Source organism: Pseudophryne corroboree, chromosome 6 (genome assembly GCF_028390025.1).
Source record: "Pseudophryne corroboree isolate aPseCor3 chromosome 6, aPseCor3.hap2, whole genome shotgun sequence".
NCBI lineage: Eukaryota > Metazoa > Chordata > Amphibia > Anura > Myobatrachidae > Pseudophryne > Pseudophryne corroboree.
In genome coordinates, this window is record NC_086449.1 from 25,488,362 (window position 1) to 25,508,813 (window position 20,452).

The following is a 20,452-nucleotide window of genomic DNA, read 5'->3' on the forward strand; positions in this document are numbered from 1 at the left end:
ACCTCTCCAGAGACTGCTGTGTCACACCTTAACCAAACTCTAGTAACAGCACTTGATGAAGTGGCTCCAGCTACCCATCACACTCCACGTAGACTTAGATGTCAACCGTGGCACTCTAAATACACTAGACACTTACAAAAACTCTCACGAAAAGTTGAACGCCAGTGGCGTAAATCTCGTAGTTCAAGTGACTTTCTCACATATAAGACCACCTACCACTCTTATCGTACTGCTCTGGACACTGCCAAACAAACATATTTTCAATCTATCATCTCTGCTCAAGCCTCTAACCCCAAGCAACTTTTTAATACATTTAAATCACTTCTTGTCCCTCCCTCACCTAACCCACCAGCCACTGTCAGTGCGCAAGATCTTGCTTCCTATTTCAAGGACAAGATTGACAAGATCCGAAATGAAATGGTATGCTCTTCCACAGCAAGTGACCTTCTCAATTCCCTGCCTGAACCCTCTAACACCTTCTCTTCCTTTGATCCTACAAATGAAGATGAAGTATCTGCACTCTTTTCATCTGCCTACTCTAATACCTCTCCACTTGACTATATACCCTCACAAATTAGTAAAGCTCTGTCTACTGTGCTCATCCCAACCTTAACGAAAATCTGTAATCTCTCCCTGTCTACTGGTATCTTTCCTTCTCTATACAAGCATGCAGTGATTACTCCCATTCTGAAAAAACAAAACTCTGACCCGAACACTCTCTCTAACTACCGTCCCATCTCTTAGCTCCCATGCCCCTCCAAGCTACTGGAGAGACTTGCCTACACTCGCCTCACACACTTTCTTAACTCACACAGCCTACTGGACCCACTTCAGTCAGGATTTCGTGCCCAATACTCCACAGAGACAGCACTGACTAAGGTAGTGAATGATTTGGTCACTGCTAAATCTAAAGGACATTTCTCTCTACTTATTCTCCTTGATCTCTCTGCTGCTTTTGACACTGTTGATCACTCTCTTCTCATACAAACACTACAATCCCTAGGTATTCAGGACACAGCCCTTTCTTGGTTCTCATCCTACCTATCTAATCGCTCCTTCAGTGTTCGTTTCTCTGATTCCACCTCTCCTTCGCTACCTCTCTCAGTTGGAGTACCGCAAGGCTCAGTCCTAGGTCCTCTGCTTTTCTCTATCTATACCACATCTCTTGGCAAACTAATCAACTCTTTCGGATTTCAGTACCATCTGTATGCGGATGATACTCAAATCTACCTATCCTCCCCTGATTTGTCACCATCTGTATTGGGCCGTGTCACTGAATGCCTTTCTGCCATTTCATCTTGGATGACATCTCGCCACCTCAAACTTAATATTTCCAAAACAGAATTAATTATATTTCCACCGGCCAATAGTAGTTTCCAACCTGATATCTCTATCACTGTTGAGAACTCTGCAATCACCCCTACCCCACAAGCTCGCTGCCTAGGTGTCATTCTTGACTCTGAACTGTCCTTTGTTACCCACATTCAATCTGTCTCAAGATCATGTTACATACATCTAAGAAACATATCCAAAATACGCCCTTATCTTACACAAGACACAGCAAAAACTCTAATCCATGCTCTCATTATCTCCCGCATTGATTATTGTAATAGTCTCCTGACCGGTCTTCCCAAACATAAGCTCTCACCACTACAATCCATTTTGAATGCAGCTGCGAGGCTAATCTTCCTTGCCAGACGTTCATCGTCTGCAGATCCGCTCTGTCAGTCCCTCCATTGGTTACCGGTATTCTACCGTATTAAATATAAAATACTTTTACTCACATACAAGGCTATTAACCAAACTGCACCAACATACATCTCTTCACTCATCTCAAAATATCTCCCTACCCGACCTCTCCGCTCTGCACAAGATCTACGTCTCTCATCCACACGCATTACTTGTTCACACTCAAAATTACAGGACTTTATCCGGGCTTCACCCACTCTGTGGAATGCCCTCCCACGCACAGTAAGACTCGCCTCTAGTCTCCAAACCTTTAAATGTTCCCTGAAAACTCACCTCTTCAGACAAGCCTATCAAATTCCAGACCCACCCACATAACCTTCAGTGCTTCCCTATCTAATTACATCCTCTGTAGAGTATTCATAACATCACATATCTTGTCTTTCTTTAGTCTCACACCCTCCTGACACTTGGATAACTTTGTGGGGTATCATCATACAACCCATTAAGAACCTAGCAATCTGGTGGACCATTATGCAATAGGTAGCATCAATCTTTGTGTCACGATCCAGGTAATTCCTTATTAGTATTTACCTTCCAAATGCCTCCTGAGACTGTCCCAGTGTCCCAAGCCTGGATTCCATCTGCGCTGTCTGTGTGCAGCATGCTGCATCTCATTGTCTCAAATCTCTTTACTGTGATTCTGGCAGCTTCATGGTTAAAACTCACATGCAAGTTACAAACAGTCTTTCCCTCCAAGTTCAAACATGGGCGCAGCCATGTTTGTTTTCATCACATGTTACTTTTCAGCCAATCAGCTGCACTCTGCTCCCAGCCTGATTACACAGCAGCTGCACTCTGGTCTCTGGTTAATTGCCCACCAATCCCTGCTAACCTGTGGGTTTAAATAGCCTGTCCCAGCATTGAAGGATGTCAGTGCTTCAATGGTCTTCAGTGTTTCCAGTGAGCAGTTCTTCCATGGACTTTCTCTGCAGTGCTTCATTTGTCTCCAGTGGTTTCTGTGTGCAGTCTTCTACAGATTCTCCAGTGAACTCTCCTGCTTTCAATCCTGACTCCTCTGTGTTACACTCTGTGGTGTAACACGACACCTCTGTGATTAACCCTCTACAACATCACCTTACTCACCTGTGTCTGTATTCCGGCTTTCCAGCAGCCACTCTTCAACAACTACAGTCTTCCAGCGAACCCTAGTTCATTTACAGTTTACAGAACTTTTCTCTACATTCCAGGTTACTGGTATTAACCAGATGCACGCCTAAATTTCCACTTGTGACTTTCTATTGTTTTTGCAAGTTTTATGACTTCTCATTTAATAAAATCACTGAAAGATATTTCCAGTCGTCGTGGTCACGCCTTCGGGCATCCTTGCTACGGTCTTTACGCATGTCCAGGAGTCACATGGCTCCCCCTAAGTTCAAGTACCCGTCAACCCCTACAACTGAGGCTCCCAGTCACGGTCATCAGCCCTCAGTTGTGACAGTAAGCACTGACCTAATGGATCTGGCCGGAGACCAGGCCCAAGCGTTTAACCCGATGCAACGACTTGCAGCACGCTTAGAACTTCTGGAGGCTGCACAGGGTCAAGTTTTTCGCTGTCTCCAGGGCCTTTCCACCCGGCTGGATGGAATCCAAGTAACCCTTAATGGTTCAGGGGCATCCAGTGTCCTGACTCTCAGTCAACTGTTGGTTCAGTTACAAGACCTTCTTTCTAGTATCGTTCCAGTTATTTCAAAGTGTCTCTGTGATACTCCTATTATCTCTGCTCCCATCTCCATGAAAGCCTTCCCACAGTCTGCTGAGAACACAGATGCAACAGCTGCCAATCTCTCTATGTCCAAGTCGTTTCCCCTTGCTCCAAGTAAAGATAAGTTCCGGAGTAAGCCACGGTCTAGACTTTCTGAAGAGGAACGCAAGCGTCGCATGCAGTTTCAACTCTGCTTCTGCTGTGGGGGTTCTGATCACTTTATTAAAGACTGTTCTCTCCGTAAACCAAGGAAGTGGGATAGATCTCCAAATCTCAGCATTCTTAGTTTCCAACCTTCCTATGTGGAATCTTCAGCTCCTTCTGAGCCGGTCAAGAAAAATATAAAAGTTGATCAAAGAAAAACCCAATTCTACAATTGGGGTCCTGTGTCCAGGAGCCCCATTTCCAATTCCGGGAAACAAAAGAGATTTAATGAGACTTTCTTCACCAAAAGAAAATCTAATTCTGCAACCCAAGACGGGGCGTCTGTTTCTACAGCTCCAGGAAAGGTATCCAATGTTCAAGCTCTACTAGGGGCATATGAGTCTTCTCAAAAAGGAGTTTCTGATCTGTCAACCCCAGGAGGGGTGCTGGAGAAAACAACCCTGAGAGAAGTGTCTGATTCGTCAACCCCAGGAGGGGTCACCGAAATTTCAGCCCCAAGGGAAGTATCCAGAGCCGAGTTCCCAGATGGAAATTTTTGTGCTACAGATGCAGTTATGAACTCCTGTTTGTCGTTTTCAGAGAGCACCACCCTGTTGGCATCCAGCATGGACCTGGTCCAGGATGGTCTAACTGAACACTTGGATACCACTCATTCCGGTTCCAACCGGATTCACACTCCTTCGGTTCCAGCCGATTCCAGTAAGCCTCCTTCAGTTCCAGCCGATTCCAGCACCTTCGAATCTAATCAAGTCCTATCCGTCAGTCCAAAGACTCCTCTGGTTCCAGCCAGTTCAAGTTCATCAGGATTCAATTCAGGTTCCGAAGGTGAATTTGTTGATGACTCAAGCTACATTATGGGAGGTCCTGCTCTTTCCTGTTACGCTTTCACGCATGAAGAGGTTCCAGAATTACCAAAAAGCTCTACAGGTCTCTGTATGAAAAGTCCTCGTTCTAGAACAAGATTTAATTTAAGACTTATTGGAGTGCTAGCTTCAAAAGCACGATTTTCTCGTACTTCTAATCCAGGAAAGGGACCTTCTACATGTTATTCCTCAGTCCTTTCAGATGAAGAAGATTGGGAGGACTTCTAGCAATCCAGTTGCTTCAGGCTTTCCACGCCAGATTTCCTCCTCAAGCCTAAGAAGTGTCCTGGGGCCACTCCTAAAGGGGAGGGTACTGTCACGATCCAGGTAATTCCTTATTAGTATTTACCTTCCAAATGCCTCCTGAGACTGTCCCAGTGTCCCAAGCCTGGATTCCATCTGCGCTGTCTGTGTGCAGCATGCTGCATCTCATTGTCTCAAATCTCTTTACTGTGATTCTGGCAGCTTCATGGTTAAAACTCACATGCAAGTTACAAACAGTCTTTCCCTCCAAGTTCAAACATGGGCGCAGCCATGTTTGTTTTCATCACATGTTACTTTTCAGCCAATCAGCTGCACTCTGCTCCCAGCCTGATTACACAGCAGCTGCACTCTGGTCTCTGGTTAATTGCCCACCAATCCCTGCTAACCTGTGGGTTTAAATAGCCTGTCCCAGCATTGAAGGATGTCAGTGCTTCAATGGTCTTCAGTGTTTCCAGTGAGCAGTTCTTCCATGGACTTTCTCTGCAGTGCTTCATTTGTCTCCAGTGGTTTCTGTGTGCAGTCTTCTACAGATTCTCCAGTGAACTCTCCTGCTTTCAAGCCTGACTCCTCTGTGTTACACTCTGTGGTGTAACACGACACCTCTGTGATTAACCCTCTACAACATCACCTTACTCACCTGTGTCTGTATTCCGGCTTTCCAGCAGCCACTCTTCAACAACTACAGTCTTCCAGCGAACCCTAGTTCATTTACAGTTTACAGAACTTTTCTCTACATTCCAGGTTACTGGTATTAACCAGATGCACGCCTAAATTTCCACTTGTGACTTTCTATTGTTTTTGCAAGTTTTATGACTTCTCATTTAATAAAATCACTGAAAGATATTTCCAGTTGTCGTGGTCACGCCTTCGGGCATCCTTGCTACGGTCTTTACGCATGTCCAGGAGTCACATGGCTCCCCCTAAGTTCAAGTACCCGTCAACCCCTACAACTGAGGCTCCCAGTCACGGTCATCAGCCCTCAGTTGTGACACCTTGTGTATCTATGCCTATTTCCCTATAGATTGTAAGCTTGCGAGCAGGGCCTTCCTACCTCTGTCTGTCTGTTTTTACCCAGTTTTGTTCTATTACTGTTGTTCTAATTGTAAAGCGCAACGGAATATGCTGCGCTATATAAGAAACTGTTAATAAATAAATAAATAAGTATTGCTAATAGTGACACATGGGGGGGGGTGAGGGGTAATAACAGCTGTTGTAAATCTTTCACAGTTAATGGGGTTGGGTATGCATGACCGGCGGTCTCCTCAGCATACCTCCGCCAGGATCCTGGAAGCGGAATGCCAGCTGGGGGGGGGGGGGCATTGGGGCGAGCGTAGTGGGCTCAGTGGCGACCTGTAGTTGCCACAGGTTCTATTCCCACTCTATGGGTGGGATGTAGGGGGAAGTGTTGTGACCGGCGGTCTCCTGAACGCCGGTCACAGAACCGCATCCCCAACAGGCAATATAACAGCTGATAACAGTGACATTCAAACAGGTTCATCTGAGACTGAGAATACCATATATAATAGCGTATAACTGGTACATCAACCATGGGCAAATGAAACATGACTTGTGTCAGTCACTTCAGGGTTTATGAACAAAAGTTTGGAGTTTCTTACTAGGCGCAATACGAAGCAGCCAAACTGTAGATCTAAGTGATACACCAATCACTTTACACAATATACGCAATAGAAATTCGATCAAACAGAAACAGCGCTAAGTATAGGAAGAAAAATATCTACTCCCCTGTTCAAATGAGTTCCTTGTTATCTTCACAGGTGAGGATTCAAATAACATGAAAAGAAAAAGACAAACACGAAAAAATAGTGTAATCCTGTTACAATATTTCACAATATTTCAACACTTCTTATTAGATTCCTGGAACTCTACCACCACCACTCTTATATGTGTTCATTACCGGGGTTACCCCCTATGTAAAACACTCACACTTGAGTGCTAATACAATGAGTTGAAAATAATATAGTCCTGTGATGATATTCCACAGTATTCTGGAGTCTCTTTAACACCTTTCTGGAGTTATCCCACCACCTGTGTATAACTGTTCTTGGGGTTACCCCCTTACACAGAGTACTCACCAAAAAGGGTTGTTTTAAAAGCCTTTCGTTATATCTCTTTTTCTTTGATTGAAACCACCATACAGATAAAATGTGTCGGGGTTCCCCCCTCTACATCCGACTCACTGTGGTCCTCTTGACTTGTTTGCATATAGTAAACACCTCAGGCGTCTTCCTCATTAGTTCCACATCAACTCCGTTATTTATAGAGGGCGATCACCACCAGATAGTATAAAAATGACAAATTTTATTCCACAAAATTGGAAATGGTCTCCAAAACATACGAAATATTCCATAAAAACACATAAAAATTAACATAAAAAGGTGACCCTTTTTGTCCGGTTAGGAGAGACTTATTTCCCTAGATGTTAAATGGATCCCAGAAATTGGGAAAAAAAGTCTCACCGCTTTTCCAGACAGGTACACCATGGAAAGAAGAAGTCCCACCGACGTGTTTCGATCCTATGGAGGATCTTTTTCAAGGTATAAGGGACTCCTGTACAATCACAGATATTTATACCACTCCTTCAATCTTTCCACCAATGGCCTGTTAAGTTAATACAAAACCAGCATTTTTAAATTTCCCTATGACTAATACAATGGTTTCCTATTCTAATACATGTTTCAGGGTTACCCCACTCCCCGCCCCCACATAGGCGTTATTTCCACAATTTCCCGCCAGAAAGGGGACCATCCCCTTTGCCAAACATCCGTGTCCGACCTCCGCTACCGGAAGTGCCTAGACGTAAGTGTCCAGCTGCTTCCGCCAACCAGTTCCCTCACATCGGCTGTGTTACAATGCCAGCCGGAACCGGAAGCGTCCCCACATCCGGTCGCGTCACCTCCCGTGTTCGCTGCATAATGTGGCTCGGATCTAGCTGCATAATTCTCCCTTAATCTTCCCGGAAGTGACGTCACCGGATGTAGCGAGGCGGCCATTATCCCGAGGTCCCTCCCGACATGACATCTTTTTAACTCTATTTTAAAATGTCCATTTCCTCCATTTTCAGTTGGTCCCTCTTCTCATGTTCTTTCTCTTTATATTCCATAACCACAATAGTCCTTTTAAAGTCCATTGTTAAATGCTGAAAAAAATTAAAGTATGCATAGACAGAAGATGTTGAATCGATATATGACATATTCCAAGACTATCACAAAAACCATTTTACTTCAAAATCACTGTTTAATCCACCAGGGATTAAAGTTCCATATTGAAAGATCATTTTCATTTCGCTTTTAGCAATTGAACTTGTAATATTACAGTGTCTTTTATCCTTCCTAATTTGTTTCAAGTCAAAGAAATTTTTTTTATGTGGCCTGTATCACAATTATGATTCTGTTTAAAATGTGAGGAAAGGGAGTGAGTTTCCAACCCCTTCCTGATGTTACGGAGGTGCTCCCCTATTCTTACCTTCAGGGGTCTGGTTGCGTACTTCAGGGTTTATGTTTAAGTATAGATTAAAAAAAAAGGAAAAAGGGGAAAAAAAGAAGAAAGTATGAAGGTTATGTGGATATTCTTCCTGCCTCTGCTGCTCCCCTGTGTGCTACTGAGCAGTGAACAGGATAGTGAGAGAACGCAGACAGCTATCCAACCTTGGTAGAAAAACAGGAGTACTGTATGTGGTTGGATCTGCTTTTGAGGCAGAACCTTGATGGGATTAACACAGCACAGGAGTCTGAAAATAAGGATCTCAAAGAGAGTCCATCCTAGAAAGAAGACCAGGGTACATAGATTCTGGGATTAATGCAGGGGTGATAGAGGCAGCCGTCCCAGGGCCCCCCACACATTAGCGTCCCTCACTCCCTGCATTTTGAATTGTAGGAATCTCCTTTCTGTCTTGCGGGATATGGGAAACAGTGACTGACAGCCACCGGTGTCTGCTGCTCGGCCTCTGCTCCCTGATGTTGCTCTGCAAGTGATGTGTGTGTGTGTGTGTGTGTTTGTCTGTAAGTGACAATGTATGTGCGTCTTTAAGTTATTGTGTGTGTGTGTGTGTGTGTGTGTGTGTGTGTGTGTGTGACTTTGACAACAATAGTAGTAGCAGTGGGGGCTCCCACCAGCCTTAATCCAGCCCTGTATAGATAGTATAGTGAATGGGTGAGCAATAAGCGGTCCACAAGCTGCTATGGGACTACACATGCCAGCATGCCCTGCCATAGTTTTGCTTGCTTGGTGGGCTTAGTAGTTCATCAGCAGCTGTAGAGCCACTTATTGCCCACTCCTGTGAGTGTTAATATGCATAGATCATACCCTGGTAGATGCCTAAACAGAGCAGTGCGATCAAGCCACCACACGGTGAAACGCGTGTTAAAGAATATGCATGTACCGGGCAATGGCGCAGTACCTGGTATTATTTTCATACATGAGCAAAAGTACTATGATGTTCATTTGCATATACTAAGATTTTTGTGGCTATAGCAACATCATTCTGGGGACCATATAATATGTGTTTATGCTGAAAGACTGAAGGTATTTCATTATTGCACACTGGCAATCTTGAACACCTCTGAGAATTTTGTTTTGCGCAAGAATTTTGGTTCTGACAGAGTAAGTTATCCAAAGTCTGTTAGTAGATATAGAGGCATATTTATCAATGAATGCTGTATTTGCAGAATATCCCCTGAAAACATCAGTTTTCAAGGGGTACTTGCAATTATTATGCACTGCAGGGACCGTAGCTGATATCAGAGATATTAGATGTGGTCCCCCGTTTTCGACTGCAACAGCAGCTGCCATATAAACCTATAGATGCTGCTTTCTTGATGAATTTACCCGGTTCCGGAAACACTCAGGAGCTTGACTACAGCGTTAGCCATTGTAGCCTCTAGATAGTCCCAAAGGTGAGAAACTCCACCAACATGGCTGATGAGAAGCGGAATAGATTTGGGATATTTTTATGAGACATCTTTGCTTAACGGCCATAGTAATTATCTATCATATCTAGGTCCTGATAATTAGAATGTCTGATGGTCCATTATCACAGCAATAAGAAATTAAGGATCACTCTGAATGTACCATAGATCACATGCAGAGACCAAGACCATTTCTGCAATGTTTTAGAATAAAAGGATCGGTAATGCCAACTCACCATTGCATGACTTTCTTCGGGCTGCACCCACTCTGTGGAATGCCCTCCCACACACAATAAGACTATCCTCTAGTCTCCAAACCTTCAAACGTTCTCTGAAAACTCACCTCTACAGGCAAGCTTATCACATTCCAGACCCACCCACATAACCTTTATACTGTCAGTTTTCCTTTCCAATGACATAACCTGTATACAGTCTACACACATCCTCACATCACTCCCATCCTCCTGATCCCAGGGCCACATCACTGTGTGACCATAACATACAGCTCATTAAGAACCTTTGCAATCTAGCAGAACCATTATGTAGTAGGTAGCACCTATCCTCTAGTATCCCTACTTCCCTATAGATTGTAAGCTTGCGAGCAGGGCCTTCCTACCTCTGTTATTACTAGAGATGTGCGCCGGGCCCAAATCTTGGGTTTTGGATCTGTATCTACTTTGTGTTTTGGATGTGGATTGGTTTTGCCTGAACCGCCTTTGTGGTTTTTGGATCTGTATTTTTTTTAAAAGACAGCTAAACTCACAGAATGTTGGCCTGTTTTTATTCCTACAGTATTATTAACCTCAATGACATTAATTTCCACTCATTTCCAGTCAATTTTGACCACCTCACAGTTAACAATATTGATTTCATCTGTCTTAGGCCAAAGGTAATAGTGAGCTGGCTTGTTACTAACTGACAGAGCAGCAGCACAAACATATGGCAGTTTATAGCACATCTATGAAACATTTACACATATTAATGCAGAAATGAAAAGTGGTGCAAGATGGAATTGTCCTTCCCTCCCTCCCACCCTTATGTTGGATATTAAAAAGAACATGCACCGTGTAACAAACCAAGCACTTCAGCGACAGGGACTGACACTTGTGTGGCTGAAGTGCTTGCTTTGTTTGGACTCCCATAAAACTATTTTTTTGAAGGACTACCTCCAATTACTAATGAGGAGGTTGATGATGAGAGTGTTAATTACATTATATTCTTGTAAAAAAAAATCATACATTCACCGCAAATGACGTAACATGGAGGAGGTGCCTATTTAACTAATATGCCTATCTCTGCTAACTTTGGTCTCACAAATGGAGCAGATGCCTTCACAATCAATGTCAGGATGACTTACATACACAACGTCATCAACATTCTAAGTGTCAGATAGTAGTAGCATACACATATCCCCCTCATCTTGTTCCACTTCCACACATGAATCCTCAATTTCTATTATGCCCTCATCACCATCTTTACATGTACAGCTCCCCACATGTGTAGATGGTTCAGAAATGGTGGAAGGAGGTGAAAGAGGCTTCTCTATGAGGACAGCGTGAGAAATGTCAGACTCACAAATAGCTAATGTTGACACCCCTAAACGTTCCCCAGGAATGTGTAACATTTCTGAATGCAGTTTTTTTCTACTACTTAGTTGTTTTCATTTTTTTGACACCTCTTCTAGACTCTGAGTGAAATGTTTCTGTATCGTCATGATAAGCAGAAGATGCCTCACTAATAGTTGCAGAACCACCACTTATAAATAAAGGCCAAGCCCTGAGTCTTTCCTTGCCACTTTGTGTGGTGAATGGCATATTGCCAATTTTATGTTTTTCTGCAGCTACATTTTCTATTGATGTTATTTTCTTTACCACTGTATTGTATTGCTTCTTTGATTTTACATGCCCTGACTTAAGCCCTTTATGCCACTGGGCATCGGCTTTAGTAGATGACGTTGACGAACTTGTATTGTCATGACTGGTGGCAGCTGCAGCACTAGTATGTGCTTCCTGCTCTCCTCTCAATTGTTGCTCCTTCATATCTATCAAGTATTAACAAACATAATCAAAGTGGGGTACAGCACACGCCACAATTTGTACAAAAAATGTACCACCTACAGAGTCACAATACGAGTATGACTCAGAAATAGTAATCAAACACTGTGGTTTAATTTCACCCACAGTGTCACACAATACGCGTATGATTAAAAAATAAAATGTATTACTGTGATACACCTTCACCCACAGTGTCACATAATACGTGTGTGAGTCAGAAATAGTAATCAAACACTGGTTTAATTTCACCTGCAGTGTCACACAATATGTATGAGTACGAAAATATATTACTGTGATACCACCTACACCCACAGTGTTGCGCAATATGTGTATGAGTCAGAAATAGTAATCAAACACAGCGGTTTAATTTCACCAACAGTGTCGCACAATATGTATGAAATAATAATATTCTGCATAAAAATTGTATAGTTCACTGGAGTACAGCACAAACAAAAAAATCTATATATATTTTTGTTTACAATTTTAGGCTTTTTAGCTTTTATTATTGTAATTTTACACTGGGGCGGAGCCCCTGGATGGATGGACAGATCACGCCTAGGTGGACAGAGCACCCCTTGTTATCAGATACACCACCAGGCGACAGAGAGAGCACCCCTGGACTGATACACCAGCAATACAGCAGCCACCAGCCCCACAACCCAGCACTGAGGCGGACACGTCCGTTCAGTGCACTCTCCACAGCCGAAGTGAATATGGCGCAGATCACCGGGACCTTTAAAGAATCCAAAACACTGTGAGAATCCGACAGTGGGATGATGACGTTTTTCATCATTTTGGGATACGAGTCTGGCGGGAATCCCCAAGCCGGATCGTGGAGTTTGTGTGGGTCCAGTTCTCCGAGATCCAAACCCGCTCATCTCTATTTATTACGAAGTTTTGTTCTATTACTGTTGTTACAATTGTAAAACACAATGGAATATGCTTCTCTACTACTGATGATAATAATAATAATAATAATAATAATAATAATACCTGGGATGGATCCTACAGGTCCCTCTTCTGGAAACTTTTGCAAAAGGTAGAGTCAGAATCAGGGATCTCACGGTCCTACATACATTTAGGGGATCCTTAGTATTTGCGGGTACCCCCTGGAAATTGGCGTTTTAAAGACTTGTACGTAGTTATCACTCAAAAAAGAAACCTGTAAAACATTCTAGTATAGTAAGGTGGTTATTAGCCTGATGAGACACTGACCAATTACTGTAAATCTGCTGATTGTTTATGCTGTAACAAGTTGTTCTGTACAAGGATTACATTGACACCGTTCTCCTGGTTTCTCTACTTAAAATCTGTATTTGTATTTTTTTGCATATAGTGGTAACAGGGGCATCAGATGGAATAGGAAAAGCCTACGCAGAGGAGGTCAGTATACATCATGGTGTCTGTCACCCACCTGAATGTGGACTCTGTATCTCACACACGTTTCTTGTCCATAGTTGGCCAGGAGGGGACTCAATGTCGTCCTCATCAGTCGGACTCTGAAGAAGCTGCAGAGCGTTGCGGAAGGTATAGGTGAGAGATCCCGGCGTTTGGTCGCCATCTGTCAGTGGTTTGCATGGTATCACATAGTAACATAGTAAGGTTGAAAAAAGACAATTGTCCATCGAGTTCAACCTATTTGTGGTCTCCTATGCAGTCTTATTATAGGACTAGTTATTTTTATGTTAGGACTAGTTAAATTAACTTTAATGCGTGCCTACGCACCATAACCCTGAATAACTTTATCCAATAGGAATTTCTCTAACCCATTCTTAAAGTTGTTGACTGAGTCCGCCGTTACTACTCTCTCAGGCAGAGAATTCCAAACACGTATTGTCCTTACTGTGAAAAAACCCTTTTCCTCAATGTGCGGAAACTCCTCTCCTCTAATCTAAGCGAGTGACCACGTGTCCCTGTGCTGATCTTATAGAAAACAGGTCCCTCCCGAGCTCTGTGTATTGACCCCTTATATATTTGTAGATGTTGATCATGTCCCCTCTTAGTCTCCTCTTTTCCAATGTAAACATGCCTAGCCTTGCAAGCCTTTCCTCGTATTCCAGCGTCTCCATGCCCTTGATTAGTTTGGTCGCCCGCCTCTGAACCTTTTCTAGCTCCAGGATATCCTTCTTGTAGTATGGTGCCCAAAATTGCACACAGTATTCAAGATGTGGTCTCACTAGTGATTTATATCACAGGACACTTAGACGCATCAGAGCTTTAGGCACAGAATCTGTGTCATCCATGAGCGTCCCGGTTTAAAGGGATGGTATGGTAAACCCAGTAATACTGTACAGTACATCAGACAAACAGATGGAGCCACATTCATCTAGCCTTCTCTGCTGCACCAAGGTGCACCAAGATTTATTAGCATAAGCCTTCATCTATTGTTCTCAGCTGCAATACAATACAGAGAGAACATTACAGCAGGGGATTATGGGCCTAATTCAGACTGGTCGCACGCCGGCCGTTTTTTGCGCTGCTGCGACCTGGTAATCGCCGCCTAAACGGGAGGGGGTTAGGGCTGTGCAGGGGAGCGATCACTTGTGCAGTCCCTGCACAGCTCAGGATTTACCCACCCACTGCGATGACCCGGTTTAGAGCGGACATCAGGATCCCTCCCTAGAAACGTCCGGGCACGCCTGCGTTCGTCCGGACTCTCCCAGGAAACGGTGATTATCCGCCCAGGTCCGCCTTCTTCCTGTCAATCTTCTTGCGATCGCCGGTGTGATCGATTTCTTCGTAGAAGCCATCGCTGTCCGGCGACCTCCGTCGCCGTGCAACAACGCGCCCAGCGCATTGCAGCCCCCCACGCGTGCGCTGTTCAGACCCGACCGTACGGCTGCAAAAAACTGCAGCGTGCGATCGGGTCTGAATGACCCCCTAAATCCGACTGCCCTGGCTCAGTTAATCCTATTATAGGGATAGATGAGGATGGCTCCCTCTGTATGCCGGCCAATGATCACGGTAACCACTTACCAGATCCTCTCTCTGGTGTGATGACTGAGCTCTCAGATCCACAGACACACACAGCAGACCTGGTAGAGGAATCTGCTGCCACTCGGAATGTGGATCAGCCCCATCCCGCCCTTATTACTGCATGTAGTGGCCGCTGACCAGGCTGTGAGGAAGGGGGAGTTTCAGGGCAATTGGAAACCCCCCCCTGCGTTTGCCTATGTCGATGGATTCTTTACAAGCAATAGTATCTGTATCACTAATAGGTAAATGGCGATATGTCGGTAAAAACCACAACGCTCAGAAGAAAATTGTAAAACTAGTAAAACAACATGTTGAATTTACTTAATAAATAAAATATGATAAAGTATAATTAAATAAATCTGCTAATGACTGTGACAAGGATAAAACTCCTTATAGTGATCAGAACATCAGTAACTAGTAAGTATGGGAATCGCTCTCAGTAGATTCAATTTAATGTCTTCAAAAACCTGTTTTCTTTGGGATCCGGTCTCTAGGTCGACAGTGTCTAGGTCAACAATGTTTAGGTCGACTTCTAGGTTGACAGGGCCTCTAGGTCAACATATTGTAGGTCAAAAGGTCAACATGAGTTTTCACATTTTTTTTTCTTTTTTTGAACTTTTTCATACTTAACGATCCACGCGGACTACGATTGGGAATAGTAACCTGCGTCGAGCGCCGCGAGGCACCTTGCCCGAAGCATGGCGAGCGAACACTGTGCACTAATTGGGGTTCCCAGTCACTGTACGGAGAAAACGACACAAAAAAAAAAACATTAAAAAACTCATGTCGAACTTTTGAGCTGTCAACCTTGACCATGTTACTGTCGACCAATAGTGGTCAACCTAAACATTGTTGACCTAGTTACTGTCGACCAATAGTGGTCGACCTAGTTACTGTCAACCCTACATACCACACCCGCTTTCTTTATATCCACAGGCGCTAACAGTATATAATGCTGCCTAGATGATGTAAAGGCGAGGTGGAGAGAGAGAGAGACGGGGAGATTTTGTTTTAATGTTACAATGTTTTCCATTTTTAATAGTAATTATTATTATTATTATTATTGTTAGAGTCGAAAACCCAGGTTTAGGCAATCTATTCCATTATGCATGTCCAACAGGGTCACCCTTGTTTATGCCTCCCCCCCCCCCTCCTCCTGTTCCTCCAGACCGGCCAGGCAAAGTTGAGGGTTAGCCCTTAGCCACTCCGGGCTAGTAAGTTCCCGTCATTGGAGTACGGCTCAGCTGCATCAATTTAATAATCAATTATAGCGATACAGTAGGTGACTTTAAGCTAAAAACACCCAGATACTCAGGGCTACATTCACTAAGCAGCAGTTTTTACCAAAAAATGTCAACCGTCAATGATATTAATTGTAAAACGCGTCTGGTTTAGTATTTAACAATATTGCTGTTTTACATTTTGGGGCAAAAATCACAGCTTAGATGATCTTTACCTAGTTTAGCAATAGGACCATTGGGGGTGTAAAAGTTTCCAGAGAGCGTACAGTGTGTACACGTAATGATACCACCATCTGGTGTGACTGTGATACCAACTGGCTTCATCCTGGCAGGAGAACCGGTTCCCCGCCCCGGTTACAGCTAGAATAGGGATCTTCATCCGGCTGCTGAGTATGTTTGTGACCTGCGTGTATGTTTCCTCCACAGAGCTCCAGACAGGACGCAAAACCAAGATAATCCAGGTGGATTTCACAGGAGGACCTGAAATCTACCCCAAAATTGAAGAAGGTTTAAAGGACATGGACATTGGAATCCTTGGTAGTTATCAAACCAGGGCTTGGTGTTTCCATCTGACGTTGTGGGTAAAGCACATAGGGGCCTATTTACTAAACCTTGGAGGGAGATAAAATGGACTGAGATAAAGTACCAGCCAACCAGCTCCTAACTGCCATGTCTCAGGCTGTGTTTGAAAAATGACAGTTAGGAGCTGATTTGTTGGTACTTTATCTCTCTCCATTGTATCTCTCTGCAAGGCTTATTAAATAGACCCCATAGTTCTTAGGGGTAAATCTGTGTTATTCCCCAACAGTTTCTATAGTGATTCACGTGGTGGCCAGGAGATCTTATCCTGCACACAGGAGCATTCCCCGGTTAGACTCCCACATTTGTTAAGTTCCTCCTCAGGATCCTGGGAGACTAGTGCAATAGCATTAAACCTCCCCCATCCCTGGGCATGCATAATGCTGTATTGCCATTACTATGGGAATCGCATGATCATGACCCCCACACCAGCACCCTGTACCTATCTTTGAGAGATCTCCTGGATGGGGTGCCTCTGAAAGCAAATACAGTAAGTATGCTCAGTCATTTGGTCCTGGACGGGCTCTTAACACAAGGTTACCAATGGCAAATAGCACGTACTGTAACTGAGTAAAGACACACAATCAGATGTATAAAGTAAAATACAAAGCAGACAGCAATTTATTAAAATAATAATGTATATCAAAAATGTACTCAGCTTGGGTACACTTTAGAGCAGTTCAAAGTGAAATCAACTTACATTGCAATTAGGTCACATTTATGGAGCCCCCCTTCCCCACTTTTCTCCTGGAAATGGCCTACATCCAGCAGCAAAGCAGGTTTGGTGAATATCTGCAGTCTCAGATTTCACCTGAAGCTCTCGTAGGTGATATGGCAAGCTAAGGGCAGTCTATTAGCTCCCATTTAATGTATACAAATGTATATTATACATACTGTATATTAGTGCTCTATTAGTTATTAGCAACAGAGGGCAGCATTGCCTGTGACAATAATATTAACAAAGAGATGTAGTTTTCTTGTAAGAAAACTACATAATTGGATAACTCATATTAGTGTTATACAATGCATTAATGTTTCAAGACCTGGTCTATGAGGGAACAATAGCACATTGGTCTTGAGCTGCAGGTTGTGAGTCTGTATGCGGGACAAAGATCACATTCAAATCCACTAACCTTAACTGGTTACATTTGGTTTCACACAATCAATGAAAATATGTAAGAGGCATTCATCTAAAATCTAGGAATGATATATAAAAGACCGTACAATATTGCTGAATTGTGTGATAAAAGTCACAGTTATTAACTCAGGATTGGGTATGGGTTACCGGTGGTTGGAATCACGGCCGCAGAATGCCGGTTGGGGGGGTGGCAAGCGCAATGAAGCCCCTTGCGGGCATTTCTCTAACTCTTACCTTTTTTTATCACCTTATGTAATGCCAACATGAAATTAATTACGTGGTTCTCTGTTACAGTAAATAATGTTGGAATATTATATAGTGAATTGGAATGTAAGATTCTCGATGTGCCCGATGTAGACCAGGTACAGTAAGTGTGATAAATACTGGAGTTGAATATGCATACATTACATTTTGTTCTAGTTTATTACTATTGTTAATTTTGTATTAGTGAAACTGTGAACACAAACCATACTTGCCAACTTTCTGGCAGGGGTAGCAACCTGGTTGGCTCAATAGGGAGAGGGGCATTATGGAGGCAAGATTGGGTCCCATAGACATCTGCACGCAGGCCTCCTTTAGTCTAAATGGGTAGCAGTTGATTTACTGGCGGACGCAATACCAACGGTCAAAACTCGGAATGACCACCCATATTACATACACCTCTATACCGTACACTATATTACATACCCCTCTATATCCTACACTATATTACATACCCCTCTATACCCTACACTATATTACATACCCCTCTTTATCCTACACTATATTACAAACCCCTCTATACCCTACACTATATTACATACCCCTCTATACCCTACACTATATTACATACCCCTCTATATCCTACACTATATTACATACCCCTCTATATCCTACACTATATTACATACCCCTCTATACCCTACACTATATTACATACCCCTCTATACCCTACACTATATTACATACCCCTCTATATCCTACACTATATTACAAACCCCTCTATACCCTACACTATATTACATACCCCTCTATACCCTACACTATATTACATACCCCTCTATATCCTACACTATATTACAGACCTCTCTATACCCTATACTATATTACATACCCCTCTATACACTATACTATATTATATACCCCTTTATACCCTACACTATATTACACGGACCCTTCTATACCCTACACTATATTACAGACCCCTCTATACTCTACACTATATTACATACCCCTCTATACTCTACACTATATTACATACCCCTCTATACTCTACACTATATTACATACCCCTCTATACCCTACACTATATTACATACCCCTCTATACTCTACACTATATTACATACCCCTCTATACTCTACACTATGGCCCTCATTCCGAGTTGTTCGCTCGGTATTTTTCATCGCATCGCAGTGAAAATCCGCTTAGTACGCATGCGCAATGTTCGCACTGCGACTGCGCCAAGTAACTTTACTATGATGAAAGTATTTTTACTCACAGCTTTTTCTTCGCTCCGGCGATCGTAATGTGATTGACAGGAAATGGGTGTTACTGGGCGGAAACACGGCGTTTCAGGGGCGTGTGGCTGAAAACGCTACCGTTTCCGGAAAAAACGCAGGAGTGGCCGGAGAAACGGTGGGAGTGCCTGGGCGAACGCTGGGTGTGTTTGTGACGTCAACCAGGAACGACAAGCACTGAAATGATCGCACAGGCAGAGTAAGTCTGGAGCTACTCTGAAACTGCTAAGTAGTTAGTAATCGCAATATTGCGAATACATCGTTCGCAATTTTAAGAAGCTAAGATTCACTCCCAGTAGGCGGCGGCTTAGCGTGTGTAACTCTGCTAAATTCGCCTTGCGACCGATCAACTCGGAATGAGGGCCAATGTTACATACCGCTCTATACCCTACACTATATTACACGGACCCCTCTATACCCTAAACTATATTACAGACCCCTCTATACCCTACAATATATTACAGACCCCTCTATATCCTACACTATATTACATACCCCTGTATACCCTACACTATATTACAGACCCCTCTATACTCTACACTATATTACATACCCCTCTATACCCTACACTATATTACATACCCCTGTATACCCTACACTATATTACAGACCCCTCTATACTCTACACTACATTACAAACCCCTCTATACCCTACACTATATTACATACCGCTCTATACCCTACACTATATTACACGGACCCCTCTATACCCTAAACTATATTACATACCCCTCTATACCCTACAATATATTACAGACCCCTCTATACCCTAAACTATATTACAGACCCCTCTATACCCTAAACTATATTACAGACCCCTCTATACCCTACACTATATTACATACCGCTCTATATCCTACACTATATTACAAACCCCTCTATACTCTACACTATATTACATACCGCTCTATACCCTACACTATATTACACGGACCCCTCTATACCCTACACTATATTACAGACCCCTCTATACCCTACACTATATTACATACCGCTCTATATCCTACACTATATTACATACCCCTCTATATACTACACTATATTACAGACCCCTCTATACACTACACTATATTACATACCCCTCTATACCCTACACTATATTACAGACCCCTCTATACTCTACACTATATTACATACGGCTCTATACCCTACACTATATTACACGGACCCCTCTATACCCTAAACTATATTACAGACCCCTCTATACACTACACTATATTACATACCCCTCTATACCCTACACTATATTACAGACCCCTCTATACTCTACACTATATTACATACGGCTCTATACTCTA

The 20,452-nt window shown here is 43.2% G+C and overlaps 1 protein-coding gene across 1 annotated transcript in view; it reads left to right on the forward strand.

Moving 5' to 3' along the window:
- LOC134935944 (very-long-chain 3-oxoacyl-CoA reductase-B-like) overlaps positions 1–20,452 on the forward strand; it is a 138,960-nt gene that overhangs the window by 19,484 nt on the left and 99,024 nt on the right. The window contains exons 2-5 of the mRNA XM_063930802.1: positions 13,059–13,105; positions 13,180–13,255; positions 16,366–16,476; positions 17,951–18,018. Of these exons, the coding sequence (XP_063786872.1) occupies positions 13,059–13,105; positions 13,180–13,255; positions 16,366–16,476; positions 17,951–18,018 (302 nt within the window). The remainder of the gene's footprint in view (positions 1–13,058; positions 13,106–13,179; positions 13,256–16,365; positions 16,477–17,950; positions 18,019–20,452) is intronic.